The 17,905-nt window shown below is 39.4% G+C and overlaps 1 protein-coding gene across 1 annotated transcript; it reads right to left on the minus strand.

The window, feature by feature from the left end:
- Positions 1-203: 203 nt before the first annotated feature.
- On the minus strand, positions 204-17,485 carry LOC131777597 (sperm-associated antigen 17). The gene is made up of 28 exons (XM_059093907.2): positions 17,308-17,485; positions 17,010-17,150; positions 16,444-16,656; positions 16,142-16,334; positions 15,375-15,562; positions 14,516-14,740; positions 13,988-14,186; positions 13,255-13,376; positions 12,108-12,242; positions 11,203-11,763; positions 10,420-10,632; positions 9,562-9,811; positions 8,403-9,221; positions 8,088-8,323; positions 7,466-7,807; positions 6,614-6,953; positions 5,913-6,377; positions 5,399-5,533; positions 5,029-5,279; positions 4,797-4,848; positions 4,339-4,386; positions 3,891-4,088; positions 3,623-3,787; positions 3,003-3,410; positions 2,628-2,752; positions 2,072-2,323; positions 1,845-1,989; positions 204-1,640 (listed from the first exon to the last, which is right to left on the minus strand). The coding sequence occupies exons 1-28, from the start codon at positions 17,392-17,394 to the stop codon at positions 1,486-1,488; spliced, it is 6,663 nt and encodes a 2,220-aa protein (XP_058949890.2). The 5' UTR covers positions 17,395-17,485; the 3' UTR covers positions 204-1,485.
- Between the last annotated feature and the right edge of the window lie 420 nt (positions 17,486-17,905).

Here is a 17,905-nt window from a genome sequence, read left to right on the forward strand (position 1 = left end):
CTGCTTTTAAGTCTTGTAACGTTAACTTATTGAGATAAAAGCTTTCAGGCTGTCGTTTATATGAAACATTAGCGGCTCTTGCTCCAGGCACCCAAGATTAGTTGAAGAATGCATGAAAAGTGGTGTATAACATTAAGTAAGAAAATTCTGCAAGAAGGCTCATTGATGCCCCCCTCCTCTTCCCCCCCCCCTTTCACCCCGCTCTCATAGTGTACCACATGGGACCACATTACAGTGTAACATACCCTGCTTCTGACATTTGTCTTCCATCTAAGAAACACTCATGGTGAATAAATTCTAACAATAATGTCCACCTTAACAATAACTCGCTCGTTAATACCCGGTGTAAGTTAAAGGAAGACCCATGAACTGATTCAACTTCCGCAAGGACTATACTCTGACCCTTAACTTGGCATTTCCTTTCTTTATCCATCGAAAATTACAAGACTCGTTAAGAAAAAAGTTCATCCATTCAAGAACTAAGTCCTGGCAACAAACTAACTCCACGGAGCGATCCGAGGGTACATAAATGACTGTGAATATATGAAAATCATTTATGTGAACTGTGGATAACGACGTGAATATGAAAGCGATCTGCCCAGTAATAAACACTACTTAAGCAGTAGGGAAATTAAGGCCTGGAAAAAAAATCAGGCCTGTACGGAATTCGAACCCATGACCTCTGCGATACCAGTGCAGTGCCTACCAACTAAGCCAACTGAAAATCATATATGCGACATCTATGTTTATTACGAACCAAAATGATGACCAGCTCCCAGTTTAGGTAGTGTTCATTGCTACGAAGATCGCTTACATATTCATTTCTTAACCCGCAGTTCACGTATATGATTTTCATATATTCACAATCATTTATTCACCACTTCAGGGTTTATCACGAACCAACATAGTGACCAGCTCCCAGTTGGCCTGTTAGCTCAGGTGGTAGGGCACTACACCGGTATAGCATAGGTCATGGGTTCGAATCCTGTACAGGGCTGAACTTTTTTCAGGCCTTATTTTCACTACTGCTCAAGTAGTATTCATTACTGCGAAGGTCGCTTTCATATTCAATTGAGGGTACGTTCTTGATTAGTCTGAAGTTTTAGCGATCCACTCGCACCAAGTTGCCCATAAAGACTGGGGGCGTGGAGGGGATTGGCTGGCCAAGCCAACTTAAGGGATCAAACATAACAATCCAGGTAGATGAAGAACACTGAACACTGTAATAACCACAACTAATTTGCAGATGTAGTATACATCAGCAACTCCCATCTCTTGCTGTAAACTTGTTTACTAACCTGTAAGTACGAAGCTAAGTCAAACGACAGAAAAACATACAAATTCATATAAATATATGAGACAATTCTATTACATTTGTACAAGCAGGAAACACTGAACTAAGTGAACAACTCCTTAAAAAAAAGAAAACGAAAACAAGGGATAACACTCCATAAGCACTCGTGATTCAGAAGCATTAACTATGTATCAAACAGACGTATTTATCACAGCGTAGTCTCCTTCTTTACGGGGCCGAGTGGGGTCTCTGGATGGCGGCCTGTTGGGTACGCGATGCGTTCCTTGCACCAGGCCCTCCTCGGTGTCACCATAGCGGATTTCATACTCGTACACAGTCATGATGGGTAGCACTAGTCAAGGAAAGACCCTAATAGTAAATATCATCAAATTAAGATTACTAAAACAGTCGATTTAGACAATACCTAGCTTTGAAAGGAAGGTGAACTTTACTAGGAGTGGCAAGATGTCACACCAAGCCTTGTTCACTTAAGCATTCATCTCAACTGACCTTATTTCTTAATAAACACGGGTTTGATTAAAAAGGATATTTGCTGTAACAGGAAGATAAAGTATGTCGGTCTCCGTAACTATTTCCACATGATGTCCCACGTGACCTAAACCACTATCTCCGACCACGCCTACTGCCACAGCAAAAATCTCCACATCCAGAACAGAGTTCATACCCGCCGCCACCTTCAAAAATAAGCGGAACATGATAACATATGTTGGGTTCCTGACAGTAGATTAATAACACGATAAAAGAAACAAGGCTTACAGGTCCAGGTTGATAAAGAATACGCAAGCCAGTCGATGGTGGTGGCTGCTTTATCTTGTACCGACAGCTATCAATGCCGACATTTTTCAGTAGTACACTATGAACATAAGTGCAGCCTTCCTTTAGCACCCCAAAAGACACCTGTGGCGGCAGCAACTCAAAGCCTCTAAGATTCTCGACTTTCTGCTGATCACCACCCGTCACAGACACTGTGTGTACACGACGGCGCACAGGGTCCTCAATTTCGTAGAACTAAAATTTGTTTAAACAAATAACAGATGATGATCAGAACTTAACATCACAATGAATAGAGACTGGGTTAACTTCAAGTAGTGTACAGTAAATTATGATCGTGAAGAAACGAGAAATAGAACCTTTCTCACTCTCCCCGTAAGGTGCTAGGAAGTTACAACAAACCGCAAATTCCAACAACGCACCGCTCTCACTTCACTAATGTTTGGTTTAAGTAACCCCATGGTTTACGGAAAAGAGAACATTTTGGCTACGAGTTGATTAATTCAAATTTGTACAACAGGTGTCAATTGCAGTAACACACCTGGCTGTTGGGAAGAGCTCCAGGTTTAGAACCCTTTATACAGCTGGGAAGTTTAACTTTAGCTTTCCTGGTTTCTCCGGTAACATCGAAGTACAAACTTCTGGGACTGATGTGCGGCATTTCAACTGTTAAGAGAAAATTGAACCATTCAAATAACGTTCATAATCCGATTTTAAAAAGTAATTTAGGAGAAAACAAAGCAAACTAAGTAAGTTACTTGATTCATAACAAGACATGACATGACACATACATAATTAACAGAATTCACATCACGCAGGTAACAGAACACAACAGTTCACCGTATAGAGTAGCACAGCACAGCACTGCATAGCATTGCATAGCATAACATGATGAACCGTTGCAATAGCACCTCACCTGAAAACACTGGACCGTTTTCATAGCCATCTGCGTCCTCTGGTTCGATGGGTCCTTCCAATCTCTCCTCCTGCGACGACGGAACATCCACCTCCTGAACAGACTCTAAATTGTTTCTCCACTGTGGGGAGTCCCCCTGGAGGGGGGAATCTTGGGAAAGAGGCTCAGAAGCCTGGCGAGGTGTTGGATTACTAGGACGAGGATTAGCGGTCGTGAAGGCCTGTGAAGGAGTAGGATTAGTTGGACGGACAGGGGTGGGGGTGCCGTTACCAGTAGCGTGCGCAGGAGTGGGGTTAGTGGGTCTTATGCCGTTTGGCGTGGCACTTGGTTCTCCCGCTGGATGCGAGGAAAGCTCTCCACTTGTTGCAGGGAGAACATCAGGGCTAGGAGCAATTTTGCTTCCTTCACCTGTTGTAAGAATCAGGGATAATAACGGGTCAACAGTTTCACGTCACTAATGCCCTTCAACCAAAAGAACAAAATAGAAAACAGTTTACATAAAATTACATGTGCAACAATTCCAAGTACATTTGAAAAGTACAGACTTGTACAAAAATCCGAAGTAAACAAAGGAAAGCAAATAAACTACAACGGTGGAGAGATAATCGAATACATCATACCTGTGCAGTCAGACGTAGCGCTTTCCTCGTGTACAACAATTTCTGGTGTTTCAGCGGGGCTACTTTCTCCAGGGGGTGGATGACGTGTTTGATTTGCTAATTCTGAAGTTAACGCTTCCATATCCGGGACCTTTGGGCTGTGAATACCTTTCAGAAACTCTTGCCCTGACATAAAGACACTTCTATTAACGCTACAATTGAAATCTTTTCACAAGCTGATATTGACCCTATTTTCTCTGCATTTATTAACTTGTTGATAGCTTCATACCTGATCTCGTTTCGAAATAGGGAGGAACTTCTTTGTATCTTAAGGCATGTTTCCCATAATCCAGCTCGGCCAGTTCTATTTGATCCCGCTCCCACTCTGACAAAGATCTTTTCCATTTTGGGGGTGGAGGAGGTAGGACTGGGTCTGGAGTTATTTCGTCGACATATGCGCGGCTGATATCCCGATTTTTCGTCTTGCCTACATTACAAAATGGTTAAGGACAGCTCAAAAACTGATAATATCATATGAAAAATCAATAGGTCCGCTGACACTTTTCCTGTATGAAAACATTTTAATGAATCTGCCCCAAAAAACACGACACGATAAGTAAGCTAAAGCAGATCATTCCTAGTTGTTTCACAATGATGTTGTTAGTAAAGAAATTAAACAAAAGGTTGCTAAGTGGTTATACAAAAAGATTTCTTTCATCATTAGAGCCTTAACCCACCAGAGAATGCTTCAGCTGTGTTTAGTATTTCATCTTCCAACAATATTCCTATTAAATAGGATGAAAAAGGTGAAAATAAGCTCAAATAATCCTTTAAGACGGTATAATACTACTATAATGATCAGGGTACAGAGAGTCCTCGCAACGGGGAGGATAAGTGTATATGTGGATAAAGATGGGTCATTTTGAATCTGTCAACAAGCTGTTTATGTCCTTCTGTTTCAAGTCGGCCCTCAAATTTTTTTGACCTTGCAAGTAACATATCTTATGGTGTTGGTACCTGATAACGATTGTCAACCAAGGCCTGATACGGTATCAGTTGTTGAAAATATTTAGTCCTTTTTACACTTGGCAGCGTCCCAACCAATTTGTGGTTTGCTCACGAAAAAAAAATACACCAATTACAATAAAAATAGAAACACTTCATTACTAAGACTGTAGACCACTTGCTTATTTACCTTGTTTCCCATGAGCCTTGACTTTATAATCTGCGCTTTCATGGAACCTTACCTAAAATCAAAACGTCAATCATCGTAATATTGTAAAAAGCCTGAATAGAGTTCCTATCGACAAACGTGAACGACTGCATTCTCCGTTTCTTTTCTTTTTAAATACTTGAGTAAAATCAGTGCGAGAAATTTCAAAGAAGCCACCAGAAAAGTAACCACAACAGTTGAGATATTCTCTCACTTTATCTTCCAGTTCCTCGGCAACCATCTTCTCACTCTCATTTCTTGGGTCTCTTGGCAGTAAGTAGTCCAATCCTGTTTGTCTCTTTTCCAGGTAATCGCTATAAGCTTGTATGGCCTTCACCATCTGCTGTCTTTGGTCCTGAGTCAACGGCTTATACTGAATAAGTTGACGGAACTCTAGAACCCGTGGACAAGTGACATTAGGAAGGAGAATCGGTTTCACACGGGAGCCAACGCTAAGGCCGCTACCTAAGGGTATTAAAAGACAAACGTATCCAATTCGGTGGAACATCTGGCATCAGAGGAAAATATGATCAGAAAAACCGAACGAAACTCCCAAAAAAAACGCCTTCAGACAGAGTTCCTACCAGCATTAGTGCCAAATACAGGTCCTGGCTTTTCAACTTCTCTCGAAGACATCATTTTGAAGTCCCTCTCTCTAAGCCCTGGTGGAATGATGAGCCCCTCATCTTTTTCTTTCAACCAGATCTTCCCAGTTCCACCTGCATTTCAATCGAAACACTGCTTGGAGGACATGCAGACTGTGAACTCGTCGAGTGTTGGGTTAGGGTTAGGGTTAGGGTTAGGGTTAGAGTTAGGGTTAGATAAATGAGCTTAAGTCACCTACAGTATTAATTACTGCTGTTGTTACATTAGATATTGATTGTTACTGCCGTTATGATATTACATATTGATTAATGACACACAATAGTTGTTATTGGAATTTTTTTCAACATAACTATCGCTTTCACACTTTACTGACAGAGCGATGATTCCCTTGTTCCTTTTCTAAGCTTTAACAATATTCTGCTATACCAGTTCGTTGGTTTTTAATACCAGTAGTATAATAAATCATGCTGAATCAACTAGGTAGTCGCTTACCGGAATAAGGCTTCACGATAGTGATCCCCGTTACGTCGGCATGTCCTTCCAAGGGGCTCCTTAAAACAGCTGTTAATGGGTCATCCTCGGCTTGTTTCAAGAAGTCCTGCACGTCAACACTGCGCAAAAGCTCAGAGCCTGACCCATCGGCATGGATTACAAAAAAACGAGGTACTATGGGACTTACAGGTGCTGTCTCTAAGGGCCCTGGTTCTAAACGCTCCTTCTTCTCATTTGACGCATAATCTGGCTTCGCAACCATATCTTGGTATGTGGATTCAGTTTCCTCCTTGTCAACTGTAATGCGACCGTTTGACAAGACAGTAAAGTGTGTCCCTTTCCCATCCGTCATTTCAAAACAGAGTTGATTGGCAGTGCGCATGACATAAACCCCCGTCGGTGCCTTGGCGTTCCCGTAATCTTTGTTTAAATTTTGCGTGTCACGGCCATAGTAGGACACAATACCTGAAAAAGGTGCATACGACCCGACAATTTACCCTAAAGTGTCAGAAACACATTCTAAATCCAGTCTTTGTCTTCTAATGTAAATATTGGTGAAAGACCAACAGCAGTATCTTCAGAATTGTCATGGTCATCCGCTTGGCGTAATTTCCACATTTTTTATTCGTCCTTATTCTAAAAAAAACAGTGATAAAATTCGTATCCCGGCGCTACCACTTAGGATACTCTTAGAGTCTCACCTTTTGCTTCTATGTGCAACTGACTCCCATCAGGTCTGTACATAATACACACGCCATCTGCTTGTGTATCAACTTTTGTGCCATTCCCAAATATAGTTTCGCACGAACCCAGATCACGATCAAAAACTAGGGTAGGGAATCCTATGCATTCTACCTTCACGAACATTTTGGTGACGTCAGTGTAAACACCCTGTTCTCCCGCCTCATTGTCAGGGACGTGAATATCTTGTTCAACCTTTTTATAGAATGTCGTCAAACGTGTTCCGTCCGCGTGTTCCACAATTCGTGTCCCATCCAGACGCTCAATTATGACAACATTATCCTCGCGCGTTTTCAGTACCTAAAAAATACAATTTTATTCAAAGAAATGCGTGTTTTGTTTCACCGTTTACTCTAAAGTTCGCGCTAAGGAATGGATCCTACCCCACAAGCACTTGACAGGCACATGGCGGCTATAGAGAAGTTGAATAAATCGTAATGTAAAAAAAGAAATTCCGTCAATATTAAAGAACCTCCCTACATTGTGCTAGAGTTATCTCCATAATGATCTACCGGGACAAACATTTGAAAGATTTGTTGCCATAGTATGATTATGATTGTTGGAGACTGGAGAAGGTGACGCTTAGGGATTAATGACGTCAAGTAATGATCAACAGGGACTGGTTTTTTGGATTATTTAATAAACATATAAACAAATTCACAATAATTGTTTCATCAAAAAACGACATATCGAAAGATAAAAAAATTTAGGAAATGAGATTTGGTGTATGAACACAATTAAAACTACTTAATAACACCGGTTTACTTTCATTCCTCACCAGCCCCCAACCCCTCTCGATCATTTGTACTAACCTGTCCGCTTTGAGGACACGTGGCTGTGGAACAGTGCAGTCCATTAACAGTCTTATAGCCTCCTTCAGGCAGACTCAGCACTTTACTCCCATCCACACCTGTACTAGACCATACAGGTACTTTATCAGGGAGCGAGATCGCTGGCACCAAAGGCTCCTCCAATGGTTTTGGATTTGTTCCTGGCCCACGAACGCTTCTCTTAGCTGCTGTAATCGATGGGTCCTGTCTGGCTACAGCACTGCCTGGCTTGCTACTAGAAGGGGCCTTTTTCATAGGGTAAGATTCACATTTGCTTATTGCACCATCCGGAAATAGCACTTGAACGCTCCCATCGGTAAGTAGCTGCATATATAATCAAACGAAAGAGTCAGTGGACGGTCCGAGAAAGAGTATTTTTATAATGTTAGTACAAGACCATTAAACTGAACTTATTCAAATTACAAAGCTAAATTTAAGGTTCTTAATATATATGTGATTTGTCGAGCCGATTATCTGAACAAAGTTGAACCCTCTCCAAATCGCTCTTCTCATGTTAACTCGAATATCAACCGAATAAAATTTGAAAATGATATCAACACAAAAAAAAACGAGGAAGATTGTGAAGAAACAAACTCAGACTCACTCTAATAACTGTACCATCAGTCATAATGGTGCGAGAGATTTCTTCTGATGCTGGTTTTTCTTTGACAGACCCAAGAGGCCTGATGGGATAGCTCTGTCTCACAACCACTCCTCCCTTACTACTTGAACTCTTATAGCAGTCATCGTTTAAGTACTGTACATGCTGACCGTCAGGACATGTGATAAACACGTGTTGAAATGGTTTTCTTAGCTTCTCTTCCTCCGCCTTTCGTCGCGCTGAAACAATAAATAAAAATCTGAATTAGCTGACTAGAGTTATTTTACAGTATTTAACTTCGTATGGAGACTTGTCTACCTTCTTCCTCCAATCGGAGTCTTTCCTCTTCCTGCTGCTGTTGTATTTCTTCCATTCTTTTAGCCTCTTCTTCTGCTCTCTTCCGCGCTTTTGGAGATCCTGCTTTGGGTTGTGGACTGGGCGTAGGCTGGGGGGGCATAACTGTATCTGCCTTTAAATATCCTGTTACTGTTTCTTCTGATTCCTTTGACTCTTTCTCTTTAAAGGAACCTGACGGGCCATAACCACTGAGTGCTAAAACCATACCGTCACTGAGCTCGGCCACAAAGGAGCTGAAATCACAAAACGGTTTTGGACCCTCTGGGATTTTTTGTTGTTCTTTCTCAGAAGCTTCAATTTCGCTTTTTTCCAGCTCATCGTTCTTATATTCTTCTTTCTCATTCTTATCTATCCGCAAATCATCCTTTTCCTCTAAACCCTCCAGCTCTTCTTTTGTCAGAATCTCATCGATAGGTTCCAAGAAATGAAGCACAAACATATTACCATCTTTAAACACAGACGTGGAAACTTTTCTGGCTCCCTGGACATACTGGCTCTTGTTAACCTGTATTTGACCACCGTCAGCCGGGAAAACTGTCATTAAAGACCCGGACACGTGAATCAAATTATCTCCTGTGTCATAACCAATGAAACTATAAGATTTCTCGACAGGTTCATCCACGGGTTGTATCTCAGGCTCCTCCAAATCCCCTGAGCGTGACCGGCTTTGGAGCCCTCTTTTGCTTGTGGCGCTTTTGATAGAACGAGAGCCTTTTGCGGAAGGACTTCGACCCGTCGCCGATTTCTGCCGACTAGACGCTGACCCATCTCTCTTCTTATCTGCGAGTAAACCCAGACGCAAACAAGCAGTTATAAAATGTAACGCTTAGAACAACAACACTCGAATATCCCTTGGTTTATAGACTGGAAAAAAACTGGCTTTCTTCTTTCGGAGTCAACGCTGCACGCACCTCGGTGAGCTGCGGTTACATTAAAGAGTGTATTTTGTTTTAACACTACACCTTTAAGAACTGCCCCACTGGCTGTTTGTTTTTATCTTTGCTTTATACTCACAGTTTAAGTCTAATTCATCTTAGCAACCAAACAAAACTACTTGCAGCTTGGAGTGAATAGAAGTGTTTTTATAAAACAGTTATAAAATGTTCGTAAGACGGTTAACCTTTGTCGTCCTTCTTCTCGGGCGAAGCACTCTTCTCGCGAGTCTTTGCACTTCTCTTTGGACTTCGGGACCCCCGCGCGCTCTTTTTTCCTTTCTTTTTGTTTTTCTCCTCTTCTTCTGCCTTTATGAGAGCCACTTCCTGTCGGGTCATTAAACCATACCGACTACCAATCTTCAGGGGGACGCTCGGTTGTTCTGGAGCCGGTGGGGGAGGAGTAGGTGTTCTGGCTGCTTCTTCTCGAATTCTTTCCTGTTGTGTTGTTTATGGAATATTTTTTTTTATTACGGTTCATTAAAAAATAAAACCAAGAACATCTCTACAACATTTTTATTTTTTTTCCCCTTTTCTAATCTTTTTGACGCATTGAACATTTTTTTTTCTTGAAGGATTCCTCAATTCAGAGACATGTGGGATATTGATCAAATGAAGCCTTTAAGTGCTACTGTGGTTCTTTCTTTATTCACTCCGAGCTTTCGCCGTTCTACGGCATCATCAGGGATGATGCCGTAGAACGGCGAAAGCTCGGAGTGAATAAAGAAAGAACCACAGTAGCACTTAAAGGCTTCATTTGATCAATATCCCACATCATTACGACATGCTACTAAAGGACACGTTCAAAATTCAGAGACACTTTTAAGTTATGGAAACAAAGATCATGTCTCGGGTAACTCACAATAACACCATGTAAAGCAATAACACAGTCACTTCTGTCAACGGTTTTTGCCTTGAATTTGACCAAAATGCCAAACACTAGCTTGTGAGCATAGGCACTGTGCAGAATATGATGTCTACAAACTTTGCCTCACATTACCATACCATGAAAACAAAAATATTTTATTTAGTTATCGTATATTTACCTGTTCTTGAATCCAGTCCCCAATAGAACTGACCACATGTTCGAGGTAGTTTTTGAAGCCCACATTAGAGTGGAGCTTAGTGCTCCAGGATAACTTGCTTCTACTGTCACAGCTGGCTCCCACGGGATTGTGTAACGCAAGTAATAGTGTGTGGTCACGCTTGTGATAGTAAGTGTCCATGTATGGATAAGCAAGGCGTGCAGCTTCCAACACCTGAGATACAAGAGGTAACAGGTGTAAATTCTCACACACACACAACCACAGTACCAATGGGGTTTAGTCTGTAGTGAAAAGGACTCCTTGAGGTATTGTAAGAATCATCATTATAACTACCGCTCATATTTATTGAAATATGAGTGGTAGTTGTTACTTGTCCTATTTTACGTTTTTATTTCTGCATTTTTGTTAAAACTGAGCTTCTACACTTAGATAACAACAAAATTTCGACCACTCTACTTTTCCATCATCATGCTTACAAACCATGATCCTTGCTCTACAATAATCACATAACAGCCTATGAACAAAGAAATGAGCTTAAGAGAAGCTAAGGTTTACAGTGTAAAGCTAAAATAGCAGAATTACATAACAGCCTGTGAACAAAGAAATGAGCTTAGGAGAAGCCAAGGTTTACAGTGTAAAGCTACCCTAGCAGAATTACATAACAGCCTGTGAACAAAGAAATGAGCCTAAGAGAAGCCAAGGTTTATAGCGTAAAGCTACCCTAATATTATTGAACACAACTTATACAAGAATTATATAGTACTGATCATATCCAACACTTACCTGTATCATGGTTTTTGGATCAAAATGTTCCACAAAACACCACTCGTCAAGATTACGAAAAGATGTCAGTAGGAAAGAATCGTTGGCAAGTTTCTTTATCTCTAAGTCCTCATTAAGGAATCTTAAGGCTTGGAACTCACTAAGCTTGCTGTAAGGGTGGTCCCACAGGTTTGAATAAAACTTGAATGATTCATCTACCTCCTCAAGATCCACAACATCTCCATTGTGATCTGCAACCTTCAAGAGCATTCCTTCAAAAGCAAATTGCTTCAGTATGCGCTCCAGAGAGTCAGAGGAACTCATCCTGGACTTACAAAAATGATACAGCTCACTAGCTCTTGCTTCACGCTCCACAAGGTCTTGACCATCTAGTTGTGGCAGTTCTTTGAGGCAGGTTTGAGGAAAGAGATCAAGTATGCACCTTTCTGCTTCTTGTGGGTCAAGACCATTGGCTGGCACAAGATCATGTAGGCGGGATGTCATTCCATCACCATACTGAAGGATTACCGGGGATTCATGAAGTTTTTGAGGTCTGGTAGTGTCTATAGGCTCAGTAATAGCCTAGAGTATTAAAGAAACAAACTGGGTCTATCAAAGTCCAGATAGTATAATATATATATATAATTCATAATGCATGATTGATTACTTAGTGTTGTAAGGTGATAGCCAACTAAAATTATGTTTTGGTAGGGGCATTTTGTCAGTGTATTGACTAAAAGAAACTTTTTTACTGGTGTAGCACAAAATAAAGGTTTTGATGCTAGCAAATAGTACCATTTTGTGTTTTTTGTTGAACATCTGATTTATCTGGCTAATACCGAGCTCTGAAGGCAGTTTCAATTACACATTAGACAATAACATTTCACAACATGCAGGCAAAAGGCTTAAAACTTCAAACACCTTACCTGTTTGCCATCATTTGGCAGTGCTAATTTAGATGTTTTACAAGAAATATATGCCGCCAGGTCGTGGCTGAGACCATCTTGTCTTGGTGGAACAACCTGATCCAGTGGATTTGTTTCATCAACTGTTGCAACAACCTGATTAGATACATGTACATATAACACCCTGACATTGATGATGTTCTTTATAACAAATTATCTAATAAAGAACATATCCTCAGACATTATCATGAAATATTTTTCATTTGGAGAGGAGCCAATGTGAATCTCATTTTTTTATGATTCATCTGTATCAATAGACATGATACCCCTACTGAAAATGTCAGTTCAATGACCAATAGAGAAAATTGCAACACAAACAATTTTTTAGATTGGTATTTATATTTTGTTGTTGATTCAGGGAACAAATTGTTTTTGGCTTGCATTAATTTTGGAAGAAGGAAATTCATAAACTATTTACTCGCTCACTTACTTATTAATAGTATCACATTCTTTTCACCATTTCATTTTTATGTAATACTAGTGAGAAAACCAATCATATCTGGATATTGCACAGGATTTTTGTAAATCAATTGCCCATTTTATTTCAACTGGCATGCTCTTAGCATGTAATTCTCTCATCCCAATTTAATAATTTTTTTGTTTCTGCCAGTAAATGAGCAGCACAGTCCACTGAGCAGGCATCACGAATTTGTTTAGCTATGACACTTTGCCAGCAGTAATGCTGCACAACTTTCTACAAGTGTTTGCAAACTTATCCCTTTAACTACCTTGAGTGACCAAGACAGAATTTCTCTTTATAATATCAAAACAATATCAAGCAGACAAGTGATCAGAACAAAGAAAAATATCAATTAGGGGATTATAAGTTGATCCAATTCCAAATTCTCCAAACTAACATGACAAGAACTTATGGCAGACAGTGAGGAGAATTAGGAATGAGATATTGGGAGTTAAAGGGTTATTACAGCTAGAGGTAGAGATTAGAATTAATTGCCAACTGTTCAATGAATCCCATTGCACAAAGTTATGCATTTGTATGGATGAATACTCAATATCAATTATATTGTGCACCTGCATGGAGTTTGGCTCGGCAGCTCTTCATATAGTTCTCAGCAAGTGTAATTGCTACAGTAAATCTAACCCTAACCTGCTCCAACAAGCAGTGAAGAATAAGAGGAACACTGTGGCTCTCAGGTGGTACACTGCTAATCAGGTGATCATAGTAGCGTTTGTCAGCATCTGCTATCACAACTGAGGCACTGCCACCATCTAAAACAAAAACACACAAATAGTAACAGAATCTTAAAAAGGGAAAACAATGTGACAGCCACATGAAAAAATTAAGGCCCCTTTTGATGAAAAAAGAAATCTTAAAGCTTTTCAATTTCACAGATTTTTGACCATGTTCTTTAAACACATTCAGTCAATTTTCTTCACCAGAAATGTAAGAAGGTATCTTCCACTCTGATGGAATTAAAAATGAGAGAGACATTATTGTAATTTAGTCAAAAAATCCATCCAGTTCAGGCCCTACTCTACTAAAATTATTCAAACAGAGGTTTTGTGATGATAAGAAAGGATTTTGTCACCAAGAAAACTCATAATTCATTCCTTTTTTTTGTTAAGGTTGTAAGGAACCCTTTCATGAGATACATAAAAGCTTTTACAAGAAGTTGGCAAGAATCTACCCTTCCTAAGCCAATAAATGAAAAACTTTAATGAAACAATTTCTCAAGTACACAAAAGGCAATTTAATTTTTATGTAATAAAGGCTTAAAAACTCTACAGCATCAAATAGTTAACAAGCTAAGATACAGTTTTTCCACGCTATCAAAATGTAAAGAAAACCATCAAACAGAAAATTTGAAAGAAGTCCTTACCCTGATTAGCTGTAGTAGATTGTGACCCTTGGGGGTCAGCAGCAGGTGGAATGACTAAAGCACTTGCTGAAGCTTTCAAATGTACAGGAACATGAATCAACTTCATCAAGTTAAGGTAATGTTTGTACTGCTCCCAATGATCCAACATGTTGTAGCACACATCAGCTACACCCTCAAATATTGCTGTTCCAAATTCAACCTGATGTGAAGATTTTCAAACAATAAATCTCTGTTGAACTATGTTGTAATGTACTGGTAATACTTCTATCAGTTCAAGAACAATTAATTTACTGTGTAATTTAAACACAAATTATGAATTAAGAAAAACAATATATATTACATTGAGTCAACAGTGCAACTCAACTTAAACAAAATTTTTTCCAAAAGATACAATTTAAACAAAAAAAAAGACAAACAATTTAAAATAATTGCTTTTAAATAAAAAGATACACAGTGAATTAAAAGAAAAAACTTATTCTCACATTTATTCCACAATATTAATTAATTCAACAGTCTACAATCAATTGCCTTTTTCTCTGCCTCTAATTCTTGAAGATTCCTTTTTGGTATGATGCTGTCTTTAATTCTAACTTCATATTTGGCTACGTCTTTGAGCTTGTGACCAGAGGCAGCTTTCTTTACAATGGTTTGTGATTCAGCCCAAAATGCTTTGATCAAAGCTTCTTGTTCCAGCCTTTGAGCAACCTCCTCTGACATGACTAATTCCCTCTCCAACAACTCCACATCATCTTCCTAAAATTTACCAGAGAGTTCTGCATTAAAGTTACCCTAACAGTATGTTTCAGGTTTGAAACAATTTTGATTTAGATTTAAAAATTAGAGCCCAATTACAATCCTTTACAGAGTTGCTGAAAAACTTCCCCCTTTCCTACTTGTCAAGGTTATTAAGGAGAAAATTGGGCTGTAGATAAAAGAAAAAAATATTTAACAATGAGAAGGGAGCATAATGTTGCAACAAAACTTGACAAAGGGAGTAGGTTAAATTAACGGAGCTAACACAAAGGGGAATACTGAGAAGGAAAGCCAAAGCTACTTACAATTAGCAAGCAGATTCACAATTTGATTTTTTTAAGAAAAAAATTTATATTTAAAGGAATACATGAATATATGAAATAATACTTGAAATGTGGGTAATATCTAAATATGGCTCAAACAATACAGTTCACAGCATTTTAAATCTGATTTTTAAAATAACCCTCATAGCAGCAAATATCAATGCATATTTGGCAAACTTAAAATAATAAATGAAGGATTGCTTTAACATTGTAGAATTTCCTAATTCTTTAATCAAATGAAAGACCTTAAGAGCTTGCCTGCTAATGCAAAGTGGTCTAGGTAAATATTTACTGTTCAGTTGTTAACTCACCTTGGCAGCTGTGTTGTCATCCTTTTGGTGTGTGGTGGGTGTGAGACTATCATAATTCTCTGCTTTGAGGCAGATGAGTGCATCAACATTGACACCTACTTCAATCAAATTGGAAATAACTGAAGCTGTGAGGATACCTTGGATTAATACATAGTGATGAGGGCTTCCCTCATCATCAGGCTCATCATCTACAAGAAAATTAACACTAAAATGAAAACAGAAACACTACTGTTGACAATGTATTTCTTTATGCATAATAAAGCATAAAGTTTCACTATCTTTTAATACCACCTTGTCATTATAAGGTTAACTTCATGCATCTGAGGACAAAAGTGCTATTCTTAATGAGAGAAACCAATGAAAACAACAGGGTGTTACATGCTTTAAGGGTGTTATTCAAAAACCATGTTTATTTCTTCACTCCTTTAATTATACTTTTTTTCATATTTCTTAAAACTAATTAGTGCATTAATAATATATAGATTTAGCCAAGCCTAAAAGCGGAGCTTGCACTTTTTTTTTCCCAAACAACTTGTCCCGGCCAGGACTAGAACCCGGGTTGTCTGACTCGGAGCCCAGTGCACTGACCACTGGACTACTGAACAAAGCCGTGGCATTGGCATGCCCATGGTACAGTTGACCACGCATGTCAAAAGTAGCACCTTGTACGGTCGTACATCCAAATTTTTTCAGCTTGATGGGTTACTACTATTTTGTATAATTATGGGGCTACGCTCTGCGAGCTCTGCTATAAATGTGTAGCTTACCAATAGTCTTAAATGTATCTTCCACATCTCCTCTCCTCTTCAGTTTTGTATCCTTTTTCGGTGATGGAGGTATGTCTGCCTCTTTTTTACCCTTCTTTTTTCCTGGTGATTTTGATCGTTTGCCAGCAGAAGGGCTTCTTCCAGACTTCTTTCCTTTTTCGTCCTTCTTGGCAGCTTCAGCAGCCTTTGCAGCCTTAAATTGTAAGAGCAAAAAAAGTAAAGGTGGAGAGTTGTCACTATCATAGCCAAAGAATTGGTGCTCTTTGGGGTTCTAGTATCAATATGCAGAGAGAATGAGGTACCTTTTTTTCCTCCTCTCTCCTCTCCAAGTCTTTCTGCTTGATTTGTAACAACTTGAACTTGAGGAGTTTAGCCATCAGTGTAGGATGTATAACTTCACCTTGATCAACCAATGGTTTCACTTGCTCACATACTTCATGGAACTGAGGTGGTTTAGCTGAAGCTGCACCCTTTCCCTTACCTCCTGTAACAGGCCCTTTTCCAAAATCTTTTACCTTAGTAAACAACACGAGACATAATGTCAGGTTATTTAGTGTTAACAACTGAGTTGAAAACGTAAATTGGCCAACGTAAAGAGTTTAAAGGCTTTAAACTCTTAACGGTAGCCAATTTACGTTTTCAACTCAGTTGTAAATAACACTAAATTACCTGTTATACTCTCCCACCGACGCAGCACCACAGTTTCTTTCGAAACTTATAATTACCCCCTTTTTTCATAATGTAAGGTGGACTATCATATCTGCCCATCAACAGAATCATTACGAGTCAAACCAGTGAGGCTTGTAGTCCATAACAAATCTAAACTTCTAGGTGGAGTTGTCTATACTAAACATGAAAATGAACTTACGTCCTTTATAAGACCTTCATATGTTATTATGCTGAACAACTTCCTCACTCCTGTCGCGACAACTTCGGACATAGTTTCAATGAAGACATTATCATCAGCCTTATTTGGTACAACAAAGAACACACAAGAACTCCAAGTTTCCTGAAGCAAAATTAAACGATAGACTCGTTATAAAGGAAAAAACAAATGAATTCTTGAAAGCGTTGTCAATTGTAGGGAAAGACGGAGATGACTACAAAAGCCAAGAGATTGCTAAGATAATCCAAATTAAACTTTGCTGTACTTAAATTGTTCTCACCTCACTGAAAGGTGCTTGAATCAGTTCTGTTTCCCATCTACTTAGTTCGTTAGCCGATGCACTCTTTCCTCTACGCGACTTCGACATATTCTCTACATTAATTTTTGGGAAAGAAACGACGTTCTCGGCTGCAGAAGTAAATACTTGGATTAGGATCGCATAACCTCACCCGCCATTTTGTAGTTTGTTGTGGTTGCTAAGCAAGAGGGTGATAGTTAGGTTCCATGCCTTCCCGGTCATCGATATGGTAACCCAAGCCTTACTCGGCTCCCACATGGTTAAAGAGTAAGTTTCCAAAGCTTAAATCATGAAAGTCTTGGAACGCGACCGAGTTGTGTTACACAGGCCTCCTTTCACTGCCGAGGAAGGAGGAGAGAGGAACCTGAGAACGACGAAGTTGAGCACTCACTTCACAGGATACCACTGACATTATCGCATGCGGCCAAGCACGACTAATTTCTTTCTTGACATTGGTTTCATTAGGACACTAAGCGGCAGCGCAAAGGAACTTTTGAACCTTCCACAATCCACTGGGTTTCAATTTCGTATTTTCACTGGTCATAAAAATTAAAAATTTAAAGAAAGCGACAAAACTTTT

This window comes from Pocillopora verrucosa, chromosome 9 (assembly GCF_036669915.1).
Source record: "Pocillopora verrucosa isolate sample1 chromosome 9, ASM3666991v2, whole genome shotgun sequence".
Taxonomy (NCBI): domain Eukaryota; kingdom Metazoa; phylum Cnidaria; class Anthozoa; order Scleractinia; family Pocilloporidae; genus Pocillopora; species Pocillopora verrucosa.

Bases quoted from the DNA above. Each gene is read 5' to 3' on its own strand.
- LOC131777597 (XM_059093907.2), bottom strand. From the start codon at position 17,394: ATGTCGAAGTCGCGTAGAGGAAAGAGTGCATCGGCTAACGAACTAAGT. The intron at 12,243-13,254 runs GTTAGGGTTAGA...GTATCTAATCAG, and splicing joins TTCACTGCTTGTTGGAGCAG to GTTGTTGCAACAGTTGATGA. The intron at 3,411-3,622 runs GTATGATGTATT...TTCTTACAACAG, and splicing joins CGCTACGTCTGACTGCACAG to GTGAAGGAAGCAAAATTGCT.